This window comes from Gobius niger (assembly GCF_951799975.1).
Source record: "Gobius niger genome assembly, chromosome: 10".
NCBI classification, from domain to species: Eukaryota; Metazoa; Chordata; class Actinopteri; order Gobiiformes; family Gobiidae; genus Gobius; species Gobius niger.
The window spans coordinates 25,053,488-25,075,293 of NC_136861.1; the positions used below are offsets into that span (position 1 = coordinate 25,053,488).

The window sequence follows — 21,806 nt, forward strand, 5'->3', positions numbered from 1 at the left end:
CAGAAAAAAACTGTTTCAAAACTTGTGACATTCAGCATTTTCTATACAATACATGGCAGCAACGGGAAAACAGTACAAAAAATCATGAGAGAAAAAAAGCTGTTACAATACAACATTTTGATCCAATTATTTAGCCAGGTTCTAAATTCTGAAGTAAATAACTAAAATCAAGTTTCCTCCCATTCAACAGTGCAGTGTTGTGAATCTTCACTGGTGCAAGTAGTTGAAATTCAGCAGGAAATTCAGAGCAAAGCATTTAAAGTTGAAGAATGTCCTCTGAGCCTGAGGGTTCGAAACCTGTTCTAACATTTTCACTCAAACACAAGCTGCAGAGGAGCTCTACTATTGTCATCAAGTTCAACGGTACATTTAGAGCAGTGTTTCATTATATAATCAAACATTGTATCTTGTTATACAGTATATTTTTTAAACTAGTTCCCTCTACATTGGGCTAATACTTTGGCCGATAGCCGACAGTATTCTGTTCTTTAGTTGAAAAGGGGTACTGAAACTGATAACATATAGCTACATATATATATATATATATATATATATATATATATATATATATATATATATATATATATATATATATATATATATATATATATATATATTACAGCAATTTTATTTGTCTATGTTGAATGCCACTAATTCTAATGTGATTCATTCCAGACACATTGAAATTGCTGCTCTGTATTGTAGCAAAACAGCACCCTCACGTGGAAGATTGAGGTAATTACACTTAGACTTCTTCCTTTGACTTCTTCAATTTGTTATTCAACTGGGAGTATTTATTAGTTGCAAATATATAGACTGTAAAGTTATCATTAAACTTTTGTCCGTGCGTAAAAATGCTAATATGATCTAAATAATAAAGAAAGAAATTTTCGTCTTTCTTTTGCGCTTTGACAATAAATAAAAGTATGTGCGCAGTGTGCGCCGCTGGATAACCTTCAAAACTCAGTTCCATCAAAAGATTAGAGGAGATTAACGTCCTGTGTCACACATGGAACAGTGAGGACCTAAGTGCAGCTCATGGACGGGTCGCTAGGCCATCATTATGAGTGAAACAGTGACACATTTACTGCTTACAGCCTCAAGTTTAAACAACTTGAGTACATTTTATAGCTCAAAGAAAACTGATTAATTAAGTTTATTCATATTTTAGAATGTTATTAGTGATATGCATTTTGTGCATTTGTTTATTATTCTCATATCGGCTCGTGCTCATCCATTTTCTGTCAGAGTAGCCTAATCTTTACAGATGTCACAGTGTGCTGATGCGGCTGCCCTGTTGAGGCAGTCTTAGCCAATTCTGTCCGGTGACAAGGTGGTCCATGGTTTTATTGAACTTTCTAAAGTGTTTAAGAGTAGGCTACATGCTAAGTCGATCAATTACTCATAGTTCCTGTAAGACATTTGAGGTTTATTTTATAGAATTGTATTGTTTTATTTAAATCTATAATTGAATGTAGCCTCCGCTTCATTCATTTACAACTTGTCTGTGCATCTGATACGGCTCGCCTGTGCCGCCTATTCATGTGTCTTGGACCATGTGCAACTTCCAGATCTTTCCTCCAATCACATCCCGCCTCTTTTTGTGCGGTCGAAGAAAAAGGGTGGGTGCTTTGCAGGGATGGATGCTTGGGAGGGTGGAGTGGTACCCGGATGCTGACAACTGGACGGGAGCAGGACGGAGCGAGTGCGGTGTGGAAGAAGAAAAAAACATCCCGACCAGGGAAGAGAGAAGAGGCATTTACGGGACATGGGCACTTCGCAGCTGCCTTTACGTTACGCGTAAAGGAGACGGTGCGCTGGGGAGGGGGCTTGGTGATATCATGAGCACATCCGGCCTGGGGGAGACACTGAAGACACTGAAGCCACAGAAGGACAAGGGGACCTGAGGATGCCAGTTTCTGGAGTAAAGCGCACATTTGACCTCTTTTGTCGCGTGAAAGGAAGGTGCGTTTTTGTTGGCTAAAAAACGCGCTACCCCTCATCCTCAGTTTCCTGATGCGAGGCCAGGGAGGGGGTGAGCCAAAGAAGTGTGCACCGGATATTGGAAAACCCATTCTTCTGACTGATGCTGTTGTTATAATAGATTATTATCTGGACTACGCTACCTCTGCACACAATCTGAACACGCGGAGAAGGAGGAAAGGTGAATGTTATGTGCATTGTGCGTGCTAGCTTTGGAGGGTAAAGAAACGAGGGGGGTCCCTGATATCGACCAGGCCATTCTGACTTGGGATATTTGAGACTGTGCTCTTACAGAAATCAATGTGTGGCAAATGTAGCCTTCCTGTCCACCCTGGAATAACATCTCCTACTTGTTCCATTGAAAGGACGCTGCATTGTTTGATTTGGACACCTCTATTCTTGCAGTTTTTGTATGAGGATGCTACTTTCTGGATTGGACTAAGACACACCTCAACCGCATGACAAGCAAGTGCAAGGGAGTAGCCTGCAGGGCCCGGCTTCCCATCACGACCAGCTCCTCTCCACGCCGCCTGTGATCGCCTGTGATGTGTGTTACGGCGTTACGCACGCAGCACGACTCAACCTTATAGCTTGATCTTGCCTTATAAATACATCACCGTGACGGAGGTAAAGGGTTGGTGGAGGAGAATGAGCAGCAAGGAGCTGTCGGTGGGCCAGTCCAGTCAGTATGTGGGGCCCTACAGATTGGAGAAGACCCTTGGAAAGGGGCAGACAGGTAAGAGGAGGGAATAGTAAATAGGAAGTGGGTGCTGTATCAACTGAACCTGCATGCAGGGTCCACATCAGAGCACGGAATAACAGAAGGAGATTCTTTGCAACAACTTAAAATACGTTGACCACAAAGTTCATGGGTTGTAGTGACATACAGTGTAAAACTGTCAATGTACAACTCTCCATTTATTGTTGACAACCAAATGCACAATGTCATTTTTCCTACACAAACCAATATGAATATTAGTGATAGCATCTCCAGCAGTGTTGATTGGCCTAGATTGGCAGCCATGGCTCTGCTTTTCAGCCCAAGGGTAGCCGTGGCTACAGAAGTAGCTGTCCACAAGCAGGTCTATTAACCTTTCTCCTGTGGTCTTGGAACCCTTTTCTCTCAAACACAGACTTCTTTTTTGATCTAACCATATTGACAATATTCTGATTGGAAATCAGTTCAACTGTTCCCAGAAAAAGTTCTATCTGTTGGTAAAGCTCTGCTTCTGACCTGACAGACCAGATGGCCTGTTACACCAGCTCATAGTGGGCTGCTAGTGTCAACAAAGGACTTCCCAATTACAACCATATTACACAGTGGTTAAACACAAAACTTGCTCTGCATTTTAATTGTTGAGTAAACAATTACTAAATGTATTTGTTTGCAAAAAAAAATCGGCCAATAAATAAAATAACAGCTCCTATAATTTGGAAAATATGCAAACATTTCTTAAATACTTTTGAGGGGCTGTAACAAAATAACAATCAGTTTTGTTTAAATTAAAGGTGCATTATGGATCATTTTACATGAAAAAATAAAACCTTTATTTGCGCGTATTTCAGTGACCCAGCGGCTGTATGAATGTTTAGCATCACAGTGGCATCTATGATGCTCCAGGACCAAATGCTTTTAGAGTTTCTGTTTAGGTTTTCACTGCTGGCAGACCCTCTCACCAGAAAACCTACAAAACAATTGATCTTGGAGCGTTGTAGAGGCCGCTGTGAAGGAAAGTAAAGGCGCCGTGTCAATCATCCATAGAGCCAATGTCACAAAAAGATCCATTATGCTCAAAAATCACCTTTCTTATCGCATTAAAAGTTGCATCATGCACCTTTAAGATTTCTGTTAGTGAGTGAGTCCACTAACAAATCAATAGCAAAAGGACACATATGGCCTGAAGTCTCCTCTGACCTTATAATTGTTGTTTTTCTCTAATCAACTCTTTACTAATTTGTGTTTCAGGGCTGGTTAAACTGGGGGTCCACTGTATAACGGGACAGAAGGTGGCCATAAAGATTGTCAATAGAGAAAAGCTCTCTGAATCGGTCCTGATGAAGGTACAGCATCCTTCTCCCCATCCTCGTCTGATGCAATCCTCTGTGCTCCAACCTGCAGAAAATAGCATCACAAATGGAGTGTTTATGTGTGTCAGGGAATGCACTGGTGTGTTGTAAGTTGGAAGTGCGACGTGTGTGGGCAGTGCTTCTGTAAACCCAACAATAGAGATGATTTGGCCGCGCTAATTGAGGACTGAAATAATAGTGGCTATGGCTAAGCGGGCTGGACTCATATGCACTGAGAGAGGCCTATTGTGCTGCTGGCTATGTTGAGTTGTTCATATATGGCTGTTTTTTTAGAATGCCTTCAAAAAGCACTTAAACTCTTTTGTTATAGTTTATTACTGTAAACATCCCACTCTGTTGATGACGGTTCTAGAGGTAGTTCAGATTGTGATTGAGACAGTGAGAAGTGTTAGAGTACAGCCTACAGAGTGCCTAAAACTACTTACTTTTACCTACTGAAAAGTAAAGTTGCAGTAAAGTCACAAAAGTTGGAAAACCCTCTGCTTTACTGTCAAATTGTATAGAATTAGAACAGGGGGAAAAAATCTCTCACACTGTCTTGCTTGCAACCCCAGTGTTTCTTTATTCAATGCAACGTTTTCCAGTGGATTTGCCTGACGAAGGCCACAAGTAACACAATGTATGAGAGATTTTTTTTCCTGTTTTACTAATATGTGCCTTCTCTTACGCACCTGTTCCAAACCAGCGATGTGCGAAGTAAACCGGTTTCAAACGGTATACAATTAAAATGTGTGTTTGTATTTTGCTTCAATCATACAATCATATGGTGCTGCAGTCAGGCTATGATTGGTTGGTTGTTTAATTTGAGTTTGTCTTTTATGTAAAAAACAAAACAGAAAAACAATTGTTAGTTATATTTGTAAAATATATTGTAGATTCCTTTTTATTATTATTTGAGCATCAGAGGAAAAAAACTAACACCTGCTCACACATGATCATCATCATCAGGGTTTGTTGTTAACTTTTTTTTAGAGTCCCAATTGCCATCCCTTTGAAGAGGATGTCTGTAGTCATCTTAATCTTTATTTTATTTTCCTCTACTGCTTTAAGCTCCGACAGATTTATGCACAAAATCCACAAGTGAATCGTTCTTGCTAATACAGAAATCTACAGCATTTAGCTAGTTGGCTAGTGTTGGTGTCGAACACTCATGACTCATGATGATGATGATGACGACAACATACTAATACTCTATCTTGTACTAAGCTAAGTACAATTCACTATGAAAGCTGGATTGGCTCTCCCTATTCATTTCCCATTCATCCATATTAACATTTTTGATCACAATTTACACGTTAAAGCTGTCCACTATCCTTTTTCCACATTTCCACTTCCACAATTTAACAACTCCCCTGCCCCCTAACCTCTTTCCGCCTCTCCTCTTCCTTCTATCTGTCCAGGTGGAGAGAGAAATAGCTATTCTTAAACTAATAGAGCACCCTCACGTCCTCAAGCTGCATGATGTCTATGAGAATAACAAATATCTGTGAGTACCTTATCTCTGCTCCTCGCTGAAGCTTCTATCTCCCATCATCTCTGGCCCTGGACGCCTGCCAGCACAAACGCAACCTTGAATTTAAGACAAAACTTGGCAGACGTTGTGAGACATTACAAGGTCAGCATTGATTATGGTTAGGTGACGTGCGTGTTGGTTTGCAGGTACTTGGTGCTGGAGCATGTGTCTGGGGGCGAGCTATTCGACTACCTGGTGAAGAAGGGCAGACTGACCCCCAAAGAGGCCCGGAAATTCTTCAGGCAAATCATCTCGGCCCTCGACTTCTGCCACAGTCATTCCATATGGTGGGGTCATTTCTACATTATTAATTTATACACTGCGTTGAGTACTTGTTTGTGCTTCTTACATTTGGTTTGAGATAGATGGTAACTATGCTTGCTGTTGTTGTACGCAGTCACAGAGACTTAAAGCCGGAAAACCTCCTCCTGGATGAGAAGAATAACATCCGGATAGCAGACTTTGGCATGGCCTCGTTGCAAGTGGGCGACAGTTTGCTAGAAACAAGTTGTGGGTCAGTATCAGTGTGACATTATGCTTTTGTTTTTTGTTATCAGGAACAATACACACACATTCACATACAGGTTATATGTAAATGTTCCAGAATTGGCCTTGATGACTATACAAGTGTTAAAAAGTCACCATTAAACCACCATTCACCGATCACCATTAAATTACCGTCTGATTACATATGCTGCATGTTGATTTTACTGTATGTCAACATGCAGCATGTCTGAAAGCAAAGATAGATAGTACTTGGATTAGAGTTAGGGACTCGTTTAGCTCTTTTCCATGGTTCAACTCGACACATGAGATTATGACTGAGAATCCAGGACGTGACTCTGACTCGGGAGTGTCACTATCCTTAAGGTTAGTGGCTAGGGCAGGGTCAGGGTTAAGCTGATTGATATATGTATGACGTTTCACTCTCATGACTTTTAAATTGGTTGATGTATCAACTCGCCTACAACAAAAAGGAATTGCACCCAGGGAACATAGGTGCGCACCCGTATTATTTTATTGGGTATTGGGGCCGCTGACCCGGTGCAGGGAAAGCTGCAAGTGTGGTTTTCTGGCCAGAGACACCAGGGAGAGATGAAAGACCCCCCAATCATCCCATCAACACTTGTATTACCCTCAGAGGGACTACAAAAATGATTTATTAAGGTAAACAAGTTACTTAGTACTGCTTTAATTGACCCAGACCTGTGACTTGGCCTAGAACGATATCTTGTTTTTCGGTGATGACTTGCAAAGCGTGGTCTCAGGTTTGTATGTAGTGTACAGGAGAATAGAATTGAATAAAAATATATCTGAAGATGCATACATTGAAACACACAAGAAGATTTCATCCCTTCGCTTTATCTGAACAATTGTTGCTCGCATTACCACAAGTTTAACCTGGATTCACCTTTTGTGGGACACAGTTTATGACTCAGCACTTTATTCTGTGTGGATTTTTGCATACAATTATTTGTGTAAAAAAAACATCAAACTGAACAATGTTCACTTTTTTATAGATCTCCACATTATGCTTGTCCAGAAGTCATACGGGTAAGTGTGTGTGCACCATAATAAATACATACAATAATGAATGATGATAGATTATTATTCATATTCTTTTTCAAATAAATTATTAACCTAATTGTAACTTAGGGAGAGAAGTATGATGGCCGCCGAGCTGATGTGTGGAGCTGTGGCGTCATCCTCTTTGCTCTTCTTGTGGTAAGATGATTTGCCTTGTCAATCAACAACATTATTACTTTTATTAAAAACTTATTATGTTTTCCTCATCATGCTTCAGGGTGCCTTGCCCTTTGACCACGACAACCTGCGGCAGCTTTTGGAGAAAGTGAAGAGCGGAGTGTTCCACATGCCACACTTTATACCTCCGGACTGTCAGTCACTGCTGAAGGGAATGATAGAAGTCAGCCCCGACAAGAGGCTCACGGTACGAAAGAAAACATTAGAGGGATTAGAAAATTTGCGCGATAAATTATTGATTGAGTGAAGCTACATTTGAACGAAACAGCATCATTTGTTTCAAGTCATTCTAGCTATAAATAAATATTCAGTTGCGCAAAAAAAGAGGTGATTCACGCGCAAGCTTTTGCTGTGAAGAGGAAAATATTCTGTTGCACATCAAGAATGCGTCATAAAAATGATGCATTAATGTGTGACAGCAAACTATGACACACAGAATCAAACTTTATTTATAAAGCGCTTTTTATACAAACATTGAAACGACACTGATGTTCGTCAAATGTCCGTTTGCTTCCTCTGTTGAAAATTGAGTCCGACATACTGGAACCTTACACTAAGGACTTCAGATTAGCTTATGAGAAAGTGATCACGATCTGCAATCTACAATGTCATGTTTAAAACTGCAGGAGCGGATCAGCTGAGAACCACTGACCTACTGTAGGAGTTCAGACAAAATGAGGATAAAAAAAGGATAAAGACTTCTGCTGATCTAGTTATTGGAAGTATAGACACATTATTCAGGCGGTTGGAAACACAAATACAGGCTGTCAGTAAAAACATGCTTCCTTCGTAAAAGCTCATAAAGTTCCTGGCAGATCTTGTAAGGAATGGAAAACGAGAATGGTCAGTGGGGAGAATATTTTTATGACATTCTCTTGGCGCAAACTTGTAATGATAGGGGTGTCAATGAATTCTGAGGACACAGAGACACCACTTGTGACTCATCGGAGCGTGAATTTGTCAAATTAAGAAAGTGAGAAAGTGGAAGTCTGCTCTGGCTTGGAGTCTGTGAGGATGTTGATAACTGGCGGGTCACTCTGCTGTCGCCTTGCTTCACAGGGATCAGGAGAATACTTTTAGCATATATAACTAAAGTTGTTTTGCTGTGGAGGGACAGGCATCGACCAACTCTAGCTTCGATCCAGATTCACAGAACGGCAACTTGCTCCTGTACCACTCCCCCATTGGCCAAAACCAAAGAGTATTCTCACTAGAAAGGCACGCACAACAGAGAAACATAATGTGATTATTGTGTGGCTAGTTTGCTAACCAACTCTACCGGTGCTTGCTTTTGATCGCTTTGATTGCTGTTGTTTCAAACCTGTCTAGTTTAAAGGAACAGGGCACCATTTTTTCATACTGAGATATGTTCTTAGCTAAGACGAGTTGATGTGTACCTGTGTGGTCTTTACGCGAACGCTCAGTCAACAAGACCAAAGATGTTGTTAGCATTTAGCCTCTCATCCTCTCCTCTATGGGGCCAAACGGGGGTGAAGTTAGACGCGTCCAAGCTCTTTCAGCTTTCCCATCCATCCATTTTCTTGCGCTTCTTCTTGTGCTTCAGTAATTACAGTGATATTATTGATGAAAGAGGCTATTATTCTGTTTTGTTTTGTTTTAAATGTGGCTTTAATCTGATTTCATGCAAACACAATTCTTATACATGCTTATTGTCTTCTTTACAGCTTGAAGCAATACAAAAACATGCCTGGTATCAGTAAGTACTTCTACTTTAGTCTTTTTTACCAGTGTCTTTCGCAGTTATGTCAGGTACCCGCCAAATATTCAAAGTCACTTGTATCTTTGTGGTGTACCCGTCCCAGGAGCGGTCGGTACGAGCCATGCCCAGAGCAGCCCGCTCCTCGGCGCGTGTGTGTGAAGAGGGTGGCCTCTGTCAGCGATCTGGATCCAGACGTCCTGGAGAGCATGTACTCTTTAGGCTGCTTCAGGGACCAGGCCAAGCTCAAGCAGGACCTCACAAGCGAAGAGTGCGTAACTAAGTTCTTTTATACCCAGTATAACCTACACTTCCTCAGTGTTTTGTTTACCACTTTTGTGCACCTCCAAAGCTACTTCACACTGCCCACCAACATTGTGTGTTTAGTGAAGTAAACAATGCGATAAGGATGTAAAGGTGCAAGACGGAAATATCTTTTGTTCGTGTAATAAAAATAGTGGGTGGAACATTGTAAGATTATAATGTCTTCGACTTGATCATTTTAAACATTTTAAACAAATTTCACAATGCACAATAGACCACTATATTATTTCAATGTTTTAAATGTTGAAAAAGTTGAATATTTTTTGTACAAAACATATTTTGAACAAAACATTTCAAAAAGTAACTTGAGAAGAATAAAAACCAACACCTGAATAAGTGGACAGTTGGAGCAGGCTAATAGGACAAACTCACTTTAGGCTTCACATAAAATTGGCTCTGTCAAGGCAACTTACCTGTTCAACAGGCTTGACTTAGGATATGACTTTTCCACCTGTGCTTGTAGAGAGAACCAAGAGAAAATGATATACTACCTCCTGCTGGACAGAAAAGAACGATACCCAAGCTACGAGGACGAGGATCTTCCCCCCAGGAATGACCTTGGTGAGAACAACTGTGCATTCTTTCTCTCCTGAACTACCTGGACTTTATAAGGCCTAAACTTGATCTTTGCCCAATTTCAGATCCACCCAGGAAACGAGTGGACTCCCCCATGTTGACTCGTATAGGCCGCTGTCGCCCCGAGAGGAAGAGTCTGGAGGTGCTCAGTGTGACAGAACAATCTCCCACTCCTCCACGAAGGGCTCTGGACACCAACGCACACAGCCAGAGGTCTGCAGCAACACATGAAGATGATTGACTTAACTCTAGAAGCACCTATGATAAAGTGGCACTACTAATCAAAGTTCAACATTTCAACCACTTTGACCAGTCGTTTCGCCCTAGGCATGAACATACATAAGCTTTATACCAGTGGTTCCCAAAGTGTGGTCTGGGGCCCCTTGGGGGTCTCAGAGGCCCTGCAGGGGGCACCCTAGAGCTTCTCTATAAGTGAAGTACAATGAACAAATTGGATTTTGAAAGGATATTTATATGTATTTGCTCAAATGTACTGCACTTGAGAGAGTTTTTGCCCTACAGATGTACTAATTCTTATTTCATATCTTATTTTGGCTTTAAAATAAGGACCAATTCCTTTAAATAGAGTAGATAGTTCAAATTGGAGGGCCCCTGAAGTATTTTCGGATCGATAAGTTCTAAAGTTCTATATGCTTTGTTGTTGCTAATTTGTTGTACTTTGTCTAGGTTGAGGTTGTTCTCAAAGAGTATTTTGCCACATTTTTGCACATTGTTAGTTATCAGCCAAAGCTCCTACTAACCGTGGTGTGTTAAGTGCCCATATGTAAAAGTGTTGTAATTGTCTGTTTTAAACAGACCTCTTTATGTGTGTGATTCTCTTGTAGGTCTCGTTCAGTGAGTGGAGCGTCCACGGGGCTGTCGTCCAGCCCCCTCAGCAGTCCCAGGGTAAGACATCACCTGCACCCTATTCTGTTACATGTGACAAATCACTCATAAGATTGCGCATATCTCAATTCACCATGAACAGTTTCTTAACGCCCATCATTTTGTATTAGACAAACTGTGGAACATCTTTCTGCACCAGAATAGTCTGACCTATTTTAATGTTTGAATGACGCAGCAGTGCTGGCGCAGTGTGCAGACTGTGCTGGCCTGCTGCCCTGATCTTTACATTACATAACCAACAATTACATTCACAATGTGTGATTCCTTCAGTTTCCTTCCTTTTTGACCAGCAAAAGCCTGAAAAAACGAAGTCTGTTTTTCTTTAACTGTGAATTGTATTATTGAAATATCACTACTTCATTCACTGCCATGCTCATCCTGATGCCCAGCATGCCTTCTCATGCACCATCCAAAAAGGATCCCCACTCATTATGTTTGTTTCATTTAACATTTCAAATTAGTTGGATATGGATTTTTATATTGGACTGGGCAATAGCATCAAAGGGGGTAAGGAGTGGCCAGAGACTTTATGTATACTTTATTGATCATTGTAGGGGAGTTTGTTCTCTGCATTTGATCCATCCTCAATGTCGCTGGGGCGACCGTTAAGGAGCAGTGGGGAGCCTGGGGATCCATCTCCACATGTGGAGCCAGGCTAATGATCAGAGACACCTGGCTGGAGGATTAACCTATTATACATGGTATTTTTAGTGGTCGGGGAAACCGGAGTACCCGATGAAACCTACAAAGACACGGGGAGAACATGCAAACTTCACATAGAAAGGCCTTGTCCGGCCCGAGACCTTTTAGAAAACGCACAATGCTGAGGCCATCTTAGTGCCTAGCAAAAGGGCTTCAGAGTGAATGTGGTCAGTAATTCATTTTAGTGTTAGGACTGTATCTGCGTGTATACTGTTCAACCATACAAGGAAAACAAACACTTTACTCCTGCAATAGATATTAATACCTCCTCTCACCTGGTAGTTGTAACACCTCCAAGAATAGACGTCCAACCAATAAACCTCAATGAGAATATGGGACTCCTGACCCACTTCCCTTGGAACCATTCCTTGTAGAATGGTTCCAGCGGGTCAGGGCACTTATTTCATCTGTCATCTGACCACACCTCATGATCATTGCTTGCTCATTTGTCCATCCTTCTCTCTCCACATTTCTCTGTGTCCATCAGAGTCCAGTCTTCACTTTCAGCCAATCAGAAGTCACCTCTGCATCCACCTCCTCCAAAGAGCCCAAACCATCGAGCGCCACCACCCCCAGGCCCGCCGCACGTCCATCGCCCGACCCCAAAACTCAGACCCTCCCATCCAAGGGTCCTGCTGACAGGCCCCAGCTCCACTCCATGAAGTCTCTCCCCCTGCAGAGCCCCCCCTCCCCCTCCCCATCCCCACTCCTGTCCCCCATCCCACGCTTCTTCAACTTCCCCTCTCCATCCGTCTTTAAGTCCAAGAACTCTCCCTCTAACTCCTGTGCCACGCCTTCCCCCATTTCCCAGGTAACGCCACAGGGCTCTCCTCTGCCCACCCCCCTGGGCACGCCGGTGCACACGCTACACCCCAGTACCCCTTCCTCCTCCTCCTCGTCTTCCTCCTCCAGGGCTGATGGAGGGGGCGGGGCCACCTTGACGTTAACTCCGCCCTCCAGCCCAGGCGGGAGTATGGGCGCCTCCGGCTCCGGCCACTGGAGGACAAGGCTCAACTCCTTTAAGAACAACCTGCTGGGGTCGCCGCGCTTCCATCGCCGTAAACTGCAAGGTGAGGGTTATGTTGTTTCTTTGAACTAACTACAGCTAAAAGACAACACCGACCGTAATGCTTCAGATTGACCATTTTCACCTGTTTTGACCATGATTCAATTAAAATTTGATTAACTGCTCCGCCCTAGCATTTACGAAAAGAGTCTTTAAAAAAATAAAAGGCTCAACTCTGGAAAGCTCTGTGTGCTTGTCTCCTCCCACTGATGAGATGTAATCTGAGCCACAGGATGCTGACAGCAGGTTATCAATATTGTGTTGGTAATAAGTGCAGCGTTATACAACTGTGCACAGTATCTTGATTCTTTGATATTGCGCTTGTAGTTTGAAATGCCACTGTTGTTCTACGTCTCAGCTCAAATGAGCCTTATTAGCTCGCTGTAGTCTGTAGCACTGCTGAGTAATGGCTTGATCTGTGATGATGTGTAATTAGGTCGATTGAATTAAAGTCTATCATCTCTTCCCTCCCTCCTCCTCTGCCTTTTCTGTTCTGTTTTTAGTCCCGACGTCTGAGGACATGTCGAGTCTGACCCCAGAGTCCAGCCCGGAGTAAGTGAACATGATCGGCGTAAATTTATCTGCTCCAGTGCTCTCATTAACAACATAAACTTTATCCCATAGTACATGCTATCTTGCTTTTCAGAGGAAATTTGAGCAGAGACATGTTTAGAAAGTTATCTTATTTTCTACATATCGATTTATGCCAATTTATGTAATACACACTGATATCTACACTTACCCCATGATGAACATCGGCATGGTCGGCATCTAGTGTGACCAGACATCCCTGGAAATTCGGAACAATCCTATAATAAATAAATAATAGATATAGATAAATAGATTTAATTCATAATGCACTTTTCATTCCAAGGAATCTCAAAGTGCTGCAAGAATAGTTTTCTGATTAAATGTCGACACATGATTGATACAGGCCGTTCTCTGCTATTGGGACATCGGGAACTTGAGTATAGAGACAAGACCTGCACAGAGAGAGAGTTTATTTGTTTATTTGATAGTGCATATTAATGAACTACTTGAACGTTCACAATGTAAATATGTCAGATTATAACAATAACAGCAAAGATACTCGTTTCCATCTGTAGTCCTTAGGCAGGTGACGTAGATAAAACATGCAACAACACAAATAGACTACAAATACAACAAGTACAAACAGGTCAGTACTAAAAGTGTTCACAGGCCTGTTTTTTATACCACTGTTTTAGGTGTGATTTAAATGTGCTCAGAAATGGGACTTCTGTCTGCCTTTTATAATCTACTTTAGCAGCCAACACTTGATGCTTTGCTCACACGTCCCTGCTCTACAGTTTGTTTGATAATAAGTGGATGAAGAACTCATTTAAATGCTCCTCTGCTTGGGTTAAGTAGCTGTGACGAGGGGAGGGAGGACAAGTCCTAATTTGACATTTGTTTGCATTACCTTTATTTTATCTATTGGGTAGCGGATTGAGTTTTTGTCCAAAACATATATGGATGTGTTTATGATCATATCACAAAAACTCTACCTGCTGTCATATTATTATAAACAAACTCCAAAGAAGTTATTTATCTGCTAATGTAATGTTTTTATTTCCTTCAACTGTCTGCAGTAAATTAAAAATAATGATATTATGTAGCCACTTTGAGGGAAAAGTATGGTGCTTCTCACGACCCTGTGTTATGTACTGTTTACTGGAGAGCAGGGCTGATGATTGAAATAATTTAACTTTTGTAAATTACAGTGTGAAAACTGACCATGTTATTATGATGTTTTTTCCAAAGGCTGGCCAAAAAGTCGTGGTTTGGCAACTTCATCAGTCTGGAGAAAGAGGAGCAGATCTTCGTGTTGATCCAGGACAAGCCCCTGAGCTCTATCAAAGCAGACATCATACACGCCTTCCTCTCAGTCAGTGTCCCCATACTATCACCATTGTACTCATGTGACTGTGCTGTGGATCTGACCACTCTGTCGCTCTCTCTCAGATCCAGTCTTTGAGCCACAGCGTAGTGTCTCAGAACAGTTTCAGAGCGGAGTACAAGTCGTCCGGAGGGCCCTCTGTCTTCCAGAAGCCTGTCAAGTTCCAAGTACTTACCCACTCATCTGTTAACTCTTGTGTTGTGGGAAAATGGGGGAATTTTTGTTTTGTTTTGTCAATCTGTTGAAGCTTTAGTCATTATAAAAGTTATCTCTATTATCAAGAAAATTAGTGTTTGTAAAAATGAACAAAGATTAGCAGAGGCAGCATTGTGTCGTTTATGTCCTGGACTCACTTGTGTGTTTTCCCAGGCACCGCACCGCGACCGCCCAATCCAGAAAGAATTTCCCGACACAATAAATAAAAATAAATAGGCATAATGAAGAATACCTTGAAGAATTTTTAATGACACATGAATTCTGTCGCCCCCCAGTGGCAAACTGTAAAACAAACGTCACCAGATTTGTACTGGTTATCCCATGAAAGAATGTTCTTGTGTATGCTTGGTTGTTCGCATAAGTGTGTGTTTCCTCTTTCTTGTAGGTGGACATAGCTTACTCAGAAGGAGACAGGGAGCGAGAGAGGGAGCGAGCCGAGAGAGAAGGACGGAGAGAGATGGGCATCTACAGCGTCACCTTCACTTTAATAACAGGTACAGAGACATTCATTACCTGATCTCCTATAATTCAAGCTGCTTTATCTGCTGCTGCGGCCTGTTCATCACTCTGTATTTAAGAAAGATACCGGAGAGAAATGCACATCAAGATACTTTTTAAGCCTGTCAACTTTTTATTTCTACTTGAGTAAAATTATAATGAAGTATCTGTTCTCTTACTTGAGTAAAAAAAATAATTGTTTATTTTTTTCCACTGTTATTAAATATTTAAACGGATTCTGCATCCATCCATCCATCCATCCATCCATTTTCTTCCGCTTTATCCGGGGCCGGGTCGCGGGGGCAGCAGTCTCAGCAGAGATGCCCAAACTTCCCGATCCACACACACCTCCTCCAGCTGTTCTGGGGGGACCCCGAGGCGACACCAGGCCAGCTCAGAGACATAGTCCCACCAGCGTGTCCTGGGGCTTCCACGAGGCCTTGTCCCACTAGGACATGCCTGGAACACCTCCCACGGGAGGCGACCAGGAGGCATCTGGAACAGATGCCCGAGCCACCTCAGCTGGCTCCTTTCGACGTGAAGGAGCAGCGACTTTACTCCGAGCTCCTCCCGGGTAACTGAGCTCCTCACCCAATCTTGAAGGGCGCGCCCAGCCACCCTGCGAAGGAAACTCATTTCGGCCGCTTGTATTCGCGATCTTGTCCTTTCGGTCATTACCCAAATCTCATGACCATAGGTGAGAGTGGGAACGTAGATCGATCGGTAAATCGAGAGCTTTGGTCTCGATTTACTGCTGACCCCGCCCCGATCCGTCTATCGATCTCACGCTCCATCTGTCCTTCACTCGTGAACAAGATCCCGAGATGCTTAAACTCCTCCACTTGAGGCAAGGACTCCCCACCGACCTGTAGAGGGGAAACCACCTTTTTCCGGCGGAGAACCATGGCCTCGGATTTGGAGGTGCTGATCCCCATCCTGGCCGCTACACACTCGGCTGCAAACCGCCCCAGAGCAGCAGAAGGTCATGATTTGTTGAAGCCAACAGAACAACATCGTCCGCAAACAGCAGAGATGAGATCCTAAGGCTCCCAAACCGAACACCCTCCGGCCCCTGGCTGCGCCTAGAAATTATGTCCTTAAATGAATTTTCTTTGTAAATATCACAATTTTTACATGATTTTATGTTTTGTTTCACACAATTTACGGCGTCATTGAAAATAAAATAGAAAGTCTGTCAGCACTCACAGTACTCAAGTAACATTTTCTCCAAGTGCAGATTTACTTGTACTTGAGTAATGGTTTGGGCCACTACTTTTTTCTTCTACTTGAGTAAAATTATTTTAACCTCTTAACCCCCACCTTCAGCAAGTGCGTTTTCTCCAGTTCAGCTTTACCTAAATCTAAAGGTTTAAAGCCTATAGGCCAGAGTAACGCCTCATATGAAAGCTAAGACCTACAAAACTGACTCAACTTCTCGTGTTGTTTTTTCCATTGCTTTTTTGTTGCATTTTTGTCACTTTTCTATTGCTCTTCTGTGGCTTTTTGTCACTTTTTGGTCACGTTTTTGTTGCATTTTCTACTACTACTACTACTTCTACTTTTTGTTATTATTTTGACACTTTTATTCAAGAAGCTTTTGGATTTTGGTGAACCCAAACTGGAGAAAATTAGTGTGGTTCAGCTTACTTGAGTAAATATTTTGTACCACCTCTGGCTATAGTTGAATCATGAAACCAACAACCATCTTCAGTTATCAGACTTCTTGGTTTTTTCTTGTAACAGGTCCCAGTCGCAGATTCAAAAGAGTGGTCGAAACCATCCAGGCACAGCTCCTCAGCACACACGACCAGCCCTCTGTGCAGGCCTTAGCGGGTGAGTCCTGACCACTGTCGCTACACACTCTAATCTGTCTGTGTGGTGTGAGTGCATATGACAGGTTTTTCTGTTCTTCTAATTAATACATTTTAAAATGGCAACCTTATATCGTAACGTTGGGAAAAAACGTAATGTTTATGTTAAAAAAACAAACATGATTTTGGCCATCTGTACAGGTTTGAAATATAACTGTTTACAAGTTTACATGTGATAGATCTCAAGATTCTCCTCCTCTCCTCCTGCTGCAACTACGATCTCTGTCAGGCATTTTCATTTATTTTCAATTTATGTATCTATTTATTTCAGGCAATGGCATTTCACAGTGAACACAAGTGAGTCAACGTGATTCCACACTTCGTGTCATGTCAGCAACGAACTAGTTAACATACAGGGAAAAAATTAAAGGTACCAATTCTGCCTGAAGGGGAGTGGAAAGAAGAAAACGTGTTAAATCCCACCCCCATTTCTCATCAATATTTAACCCAGCACATTTTAATACAGGATCAGCGCTCCACCTGACTCAAAGGCAACTGTGCCCAGCCACGAGCGGACTGGCAATACTTTACCTGCACTTTTCCTCAAACATAAACACTGCTGGCAAGTGATGCAAGCCTCAGCTAAACACAGGCCATCTGGAGTTTGTAAGGCACATGAGTTTACATTCCCCATTCTTGCAACACACTGTATACTGGGCTTAAAAAAGACACGGGGACAAGGGAGAATTCCATGTTCCAACGCCAGAACTGGGACTAGCCCATGGCCCATTAGTACAGTATGGCGCAATAAAAGAGAATATTTACCTGTCGATTGAGGAAAACATTCTTGTGCAATAACGTTTTTTTCCCAAGTTTAAAGGTAAACAATACAGTAATGCCCAACCAGTGTAAGATCTCATTTATTGTATTAACTACAGTATGTTCTGGTGAAAATGGTAGTCTTACCTGCCTTATGCACTTTAACTAATCTGCCTCTTTTATCCATCAGACGAGAAGAATGGGCAGCTTTCCCGCCAGCCCAGCACCCCGTCGCGGCAGAATTCCCGGCGCTCCGAAGGCGGATCAGATCGCGGAGAGCGGGAACGCGCTGATAGCGGCAGTGGGAGCAGCAGTGGGAGCATTTTACAAAGACGTGGATCGAGCAAAGACAAGACCAGACTCCTATCTTCTACGAACGGGACACAAGCCCACCCCTAAAGAATGTTCATGAGGACCATTGCGAGGTTATCCCATACCAACATTTTGCTTTTATTTGCCCCGTCCTGTCCAGGCGTCCATTTACCCCGGGTCATTCCAACCACCCTCGCTTCCTAGCATCACCCTCCAGCAGTGGTATGGAGGAAACTACCCTTTTCCCTTGAAGCTGATGATGTGTTGACTCCCATTGGCTTGTCAATCTTGTCAAGATCCCCAAAGCAAGAAAAAGGTTGGAAAGAAAAGTAAAGCAGATGACCAACTCAATGAGCAAATACAACAAGTAAGTCCAAATCTCCAACCGAAGGATTTATGCAGGAGATGCTGATTCGTTACCATGAAAAAAAAAAACATTGGCACCACCGAGGAGACCACCTCGTTCTCACGGACATTTCTTGAATATGTAATAATTCAACAGCATATTTAACAACACTTTGAGCTTACTGGCAAACCAACACAAACCTAACAGAAAACTCAAAAAGATCTATTGAGAAATTGGTTATTCAGCTTTCGTTCAACGGGCCACCTTTATGAATGTAAACAGTGTATCTGTCTTGAAGAGCAGTCATGTGGTTTGTGTCTGTTTGTAGATGACAAACTTCGTATCCGCCATAGTCCAGAGAGACCAATGTTCTAGATTAGAGTCAATCTTGCGAAAGTCCATTTATTGGATGAGGTGGGTAATGTAACACAGCCCAAAAAGATAACAACATCCCCTTTACTTAGGTACATTAGAGACATAGACTTGTTTAATTATTTCAGATTTACACTAACAAGCTACGACACCATATTGCCTTTAACAGAGGAGAGAACATCGTTAGTTAGTTACATTTACCCCCAATTCACCTGAATAGGCACAGATTTATGACCGAGTCTGAGTAGCTTGCATGAGTAGCCCAAAGCAAGTTCATGTAAACCTGGAGGAAATTGTCTTGCTGCAAAGTTTACAATAATAATTCAGTTTAGACACGTAAATAGGATTGTATAGGGATGCACAATGATGATAAATAGATGCAGATGTATGAAGCACCGTTTAACATTCTCTACAAAGTAAGAACATAAGTTGCCATAAACGTAGTTGGGGACACTTTATAACAAATGAACTCTATTAAGCATTTGTAGCACATTTTTAACGCACTGGTAGATACTTCTTCCACCATTCATTATAAAACATTTACACACAGTTTCTCATCATTTGTAAATTCATTACAAGCACCTAAATAGATTCTGCATGTGTCGGTGTGGTTGATCTTAGGCACAAGTCAGCAATGGCCTCGGTGACTAATCGTCTCATTGGGTCTCTAAACATAACCATGGTCTGAGCAATAACGTTAATCACTATGTTTGAGATTATACACGATTAGCAACTGATGGGAAATGATGAGTAAATGTTTTGGAAAAAGGATGTATTTACAAATGCTTAATAGTGTGTAGTTATTGTAATGTGTGACCGAGTAGTTTAGTTAGATACTATGAGACGCCACACGCTAAAATTGCAATGTTTACTTTCTTTTTCTACACTTTAAAACAATGTCTTTTATATTTTTTTTGCCACCAGCAGAGAAGAGGGCGGCACTAACCCTGTGAATGTCTTTTGGAAACTAAGATGTACATTTTGTTCTATATATTTACTCAGATGTATTTATTTATTCTTTATTTGTTTGTTTGTTTGTTTGTTTGTTTGTTTGTTTGTTTGTTTGTTTGTTTGTTTGTATGTATCTGGTATTGATTGTTATCCCATGTGGCTGCAGTGCAAATCCAGCCTCCCTGTGCTGAACCAAAACTATGACTCAAAACTTGACGGGATACTATTAATTTATTTTGCATGGTTTGTTTTCCCATTCACTTTTGTTTGCTAGTGATGGTGTTGGATACTCGACTCCCTTAAAAGGCGTTTTGAATGTTTATTGATTCCAACTTAAACTTTCTCACAAAGAAACTTTCGAAATAACCAGAATGCAGTCGGTTTGCAAATATTGTGTTGCTATACACAGAATACAAAGTAAATAACATAGGCACTTAAAGTATCGAAGTTCATAGCAGCAACTCATAAAAGCTGGAGAAAGCATCACAGGTATAGGGAATATTCAGTTAGTATTTTTGCTGCAGTCAATCTTAAATCGACCTTTGTTCTACACTGCATTGATTGTGGCCTGATATAAACAAAGTAAGTTGTGAATCGCATTGTTTTGCATTTCACACTGTATCTTAGGAATCTTAGTAAAAGTTCTAATATGGATTGTCTGCATCTTAAAACAGAACTTTTCCTCTTTTTCGCTTCTCTCTCTATCTCTCTTCTTTGTCCCAGTTTTCCCTAAACGCTAAATAGCTTCTTGGTCTCAGCTAAACATGAATACTGTCACAATTTTGTTGTCTGTTATTCATTTTAATTTGACACACCGTTTTATGAAATAAACGGGAATGGACCCAAAGTAATTTCTTTGCCCCCAGCTCGGGTGAACTGATCTTGCATTTTACGTTAGTGCTGCAGTTTGTGCCCCTTTGCTGAGGTTTCATGGAGGAATCTGAGAGTGCCGCTCACCGGTATCACGTTACAAATGGGCCTGTTTTCCTTCCAGCACTAGGCCACGTTCGCCTCAGATCCGCCATCAAAGAAGGTTGTTTTAGGACAGAATCAAGAAATGGACTACAAAACAACTATGGACTACACAAAAGGTTATGTGTGATTTTACATTAAGACTCAAAGAAAACTTGGTAGCTCCATTGAAAGGATTCGTCGCTCCCCCTCCTACCCCCTCGCCCATTGTCCCATTCACTCACCATTTTCCTCCCTTTGTGACCCAGCCATTAAACCCCCAGCACATATCTTGCCCATTATGTAACCAGTCCCTCCCTTGTTTTATACACAGATGCTGTATACATTTGTATACCCTGAATGCCTGTCTGTCCCCATTGTATGCCATCTGTATCCTATGTAGCGCTCACTATCTTTTAAAACACTATAGTCACCATACAATTGTCATCATTATCTTCTCATTCTTCTAGTTATTATTGATACAATAATCTCTCACCCATTGACCCTTTACCGCCATCCAACTCCCATCACACTCTCCGCCCCCCACCATCCCCTGTTCACAACTAGAGAACATTTTATTGTCCCGAAGAAGTAAGGGAAGTCTATACAAAAAAAATACTGTGGGAGTATTTGGTGAGTGCGGGGGTGTAGGTCCACGACAGAGTACACAAAAACTGATGATGATGACGAAAAGTAATGTCTGTACTATAAAAAATGGAAAAGTGCACTATTATGACAATGATTATGATTGCCTGTAAGAAAAACTGACCAATAAAAAACAATGGAAATATAATTGTCTTTTGGTGTTTCAAATTAGGTTGCATAATTTTAATTATAAGCAGCCTGTGCTTATATATATCAATACAAATTATTTTGCACAATGTTAAGACCTTATCTGGGAGAAAAAGGTGCCATCTGAGTGGCCTATGTTATTACATACTTTAATACTATAATAAAGCCTTAGTAAAATGCA

At 41.6% G+C, this 21,806-nt stretch overlaps 1 protein-coding gene across 1 annotated transcript; it reads left to right on the forward strand.

Annotated features, from left to right (window-relative positions):
* Positions 1-1,624: 1,624 nt before the first annotated feature.
* On the forward strand, positions 1,625-21,614 carry brsk1b (BR serine/threonine kinase 1b). The gene is made up of 20 exons (XM_079564296.1): positions 1,625-2,719; positions 3,950-4,044; positions 5,472-5,557; positions 5,731-5,871; positions 5,982-6,098; positions 7,105-7,138; positions 7,241-7,309; positions 7,389-7,535; positions 9,034-9,065; positions 9,172-9,336; positions 9,853-9,950; positions 10,031-10,178; positions 10,811-10,871; positions 12,385-12,643; positions 13,143-13,191; positions 14,422-14,545; positions 14,623-14,724; positions 15,159-15,267; positions 17,015-17,104; positions 18,092-21,614. Exons 1-20 carry the CDS (start codon positions 2,632-2,634, stop codon positions 18,298-18,300), a joined length of 2,223 nt encoding a protein of 740 aa, XP_079420422.1. The 5' UTR covers positions 1,625-2,631; the 3' UTR covers positions 18,301-21,614.
* The last annotated feature ends 192 nt before the right edge of the window (positions 21,615-21,806 follow it).